A 3,469-nucleotide genomic window follows, 5' to 3' on the forward strand; every position below is an offset into this window, starting at 1 on the left:
ATGGATCCCATGAGGTGCAGAGAGTCCGTTTGCAGAAGTCTGTTTGGCCCAGTGGACCGAGAGCAGCTGCGCCGGGAACTGACGCTGAAGATGAGGGAGATCACGGAGCAGGACAGCCGCCGCTGGAACTTTAACTTCCAGACGGAGACTCCGCTGCAGGGCAGGTTTCAGTGGGAGGAGATCCCCGCCGAGTCCGCTGCTAATATCTACCAGGAGTCCGAGCAGCAGAGAAGGGATGTTTGTTCTGCATATACTGAGGAAGAGGAGAGGCTGAGCGCAGGGGTCGACCAGGAGAACTGCTCCAGGGTCTCCAACAAACGGAAGTTTCCCGCAGAGGGGACGCCCGTCCGAAGGAAGAGGACGCTCTCAAAGTCTGCAGCCAAGCCCAGGAGCAATGCACGAATTACAGGTGAGGATCAAACCCTGCAGATCCATAAGTGTGCTATTTAAGCTGTAACGCAAGTTTATTCTGATAATGCTGGTCTTTTTAAGTGAGTAAACGTGTTTTTCTGGCAGATTTCTTCGCAAAAAGAAGGAGGACCACAGAAACCAAGTGCATCCTCAATCCTTTCCACACAAGTTCCAGTGAAGCTGCTCTGTGCAAAACTATAAGATGATCATGCTTCTGGAATAATGGACTCTTTTATATTTATACCTAATGGATTGGATCAAAGCCGATTCACTGCACCAAAGGATTTTATGTTATGTTATTTTATTACTTCGTTTTATTTTATTGTCAACTTGAGTGTTGGTTAAATTATACCACTTTCTGTTATTTATTCTATTTATGAACTTTTTATTTAACGTCTTTGCATTTTTATGTTTCATTTCACAAATATGTCTGTTCAAAGATTTCTCATTTGCATTATTATGTGAGAAAGCACATTTGTAAGACTGACTGGTCCTTTGTTTCTGTATGTTTCATTTATTTCTCAATCTTGTTGGTGGATTTTTGTATTATGACGTGCGAAATGGAACAGCACTGTTTTGTCCTTGTCATGTTTGCCTAGAGTCTAACTGAGAATGTAAAGCCTACAAATATTGCAATGTTAAATAAACTATGTTTTAATGACACTATTTCTGATTGAGGGATTATTATATGTCTCCCTGGAGGATCTGCACCTTTCAGATAAAGCACATTTAACATATTCAGACAAAGACCCAATTATCTACTGTCCATATTCATTTGGTGTTAAATGCTTATGCATTTACACACTCTAAAAAACTGGTTATATTTTGTAACTTGGGCAAAAAGTAGCTCGGAAAACTTCGTAATTAGTTTTCCAAACAATGCCTCACAACTTGTCGTGATTTAGATTTGTCTATCTGAAGCTTCCAAATGAACTGTGCCTTGCAGAACTGCACATAGTTTTGGATGTAAAACAATGATTTATAATATACTAAACAAGGTATAATTATAACAAACTGTGCATTTGCATTGCAATTTTGAGTTGAGACACAAACCTATTTGGAAATCCTTTACACTTTTAAATATTTCTGTCAAACATCTTGCAAGCCATATTAATTGGAAACTGAAATGAAAGTGTGTTTTGAGTAATAAACAATATTTTTAAATGCACTTTCAGCTTTTAAGAGTACAAACAAACACTTTACCCAAAAGCTGCTGTCATAACTCACTATGGTAAAAAAAAACCTGGAGTTCAATCATTTTATAGATTTGTGAACTGAATTTCAAATGATTCGTTTTTCAATTTGACTGCAGTCTTATAAGAAAGTACATCTTTGGTTTTATGCTGACTTCATGGCAGCCACGGTTGAGTAAGATTATAAGTATGCCTCTGAAGCCATAGAAAAATCAATTCATGTTGCAAGTTTGGCAATCGAAGGAAGAAAAAAACCTTTTAGAGTAATTGCATTTTCTGGGCTGTATTATGAGATGTTTCATAATCACAAAATTATAAGGACTGTGCTGTCAGGCTTGAAATTATATCCGTTAATATGAGCTGTAACTGCCAAATTAGCCCATTAAAGAGGCCAAATCCCACAGAGGCGTATTCCCTCCCACAGTGTTGGGGTTTCAGCTCTAAAGAAATAGGAGAGGCCATCTGGCAGAACAATGGCCACAAAGCAGAGTGTGCCGTCCATTTCACCTGCAAATCAGCCCTTAGAGCTCCCTGACCCCCCGAGGTCTCCCCTCTTTTCACTCCATCTCTTTTCATAGTCGATCATCTATTATCACTGACATGTGCCCAAACCAATCCCACTAATGTTTATTCTGACTTTGGCTTATGTTTACTTGTGTATCCTCCTGCATGAAGCAAGCATAACATATACATAATTTACATTTTTAAATGCCTTAATGCCAAGGACAGTCAATGTTAAGTGTGTTATTTCTGCATAGGAACAGATGATCTTACATAATGCACCACTGAATTCATGTCACCAGTCAAGAAATCAATAATGTAACCATCCCTTGGGTTCAAAGTACCTCATGGGATCCCAATCTCTCCGCCCAACTCCTTCATTAGATTCATTAAAAGATGCACATTACAAGCTGCTTGTACATTATCAGTGAATGAAGCTTTCCCTAGTGCAGGGTTTGTGTCAATTAATGCAGTCATATTGCTGAATGATTTAAACCTGTACTCTGTATAGGTTCAAACACTGATATAAAACCTAAGCTATTGTACTAATTTCCTTTTCTTCCATATAGAAGAAGCTAAATGAGAACAATTATTAAGTTTTGCAACTCTAACAGTGATCTAGTTGATAAATTAGCACTCAGCGTTTTAAGAAATACACAGTTTTAAAACGTAAAGTGAAAATAACTCTAAAAATAATTTAGTATGTTGCTACATTTTAAGCTTTGCACCTTGTGATTCAGCAAGTTGCAACTCAGTATGCAGAGTAAGCATAAATATTAACTAAAGTTATTTAGCCAGAGCAAAGCTCTGTTGTTGTTTTCACGAATTGAGCATTTACATTTGTTTGTGTTTATGACTGTTGCGGTCTTTGTTGTGGTTCTTTTAAAACCTCTACACCCTCCCTGTAGTGAATCTCTGCCCTCCCTCACCTCCTGTGTAGCACAAAGGCCATCCACCCTCAGCACACTTTAGGAGGGTGGGGTCCATTGTTGCGGACACCAGAGGCAGATGGTCACTTGGGCTTTTTCTCCTCATGGCCACTTGTGTAAAGGAATTCCTGGACACCCCATGGATGGCCAGCGAGGAAAAGGTCACCATCTGCTGCCCAAAGGTCACCCGTGCAAAGGGCATGGTGTTAGCCATGGTGTTAGCTATCTCCATAAGTCAGCGGAGACAAAGCAAACCTGACATCAAAAAAATCAAATGAATTCTGCTGCCTGGCTGCCACTATCAGAGATACACTGATTTTACGGAGACAGTACCTTGAATCAGTTTGATAGATGACTGAGGAGAAGAGAAACTGCAAAAACCTTCACTTTTTAATATGAAAAATTACTTTTTGCTTGTATCAAACCACCTCTGGC

The 3,469-nt window shown here is 39.4% G+C and overlaps 1 protein-coding gene across 1 annotated transcript; it reads left to right on the forward strand.

The window, feature by feature from the left end:
- Positions 1-941, forward strand: LOC117462039 (cyclin-dependent kinase inhibitor 1-like). The gene is made up of 2 exons (XM_034104086.2): positions 1-409; positions 517-941. The coding sequence occupies exons 1-2, from the start codon at positions 1-3 to the stop codon at positions 615-617; spliced, it is 510 nt and encodes a 169-aa protein (XP_033959977.1). The 3' UTR covers positions 618-941.
- Positions 942-3,469: the final 2,528 nt, after the last annotated feature.

The sequence above is a fragment of the Pseudochaenichthys georgianus genome, chromosome 3 (assembly GCF_902827115.2).
Source record: "Pseudochaenichthys georgianus chromosome 3, fPseGeo1.2, whole genome shotgun sequence".
NCBI lineage: Eukaryota > Metazoa > Chordata > Actinopteri > Perciformes > Channichthyidae > Pseudochaenichthys > Pseudochaenichthys georgianus.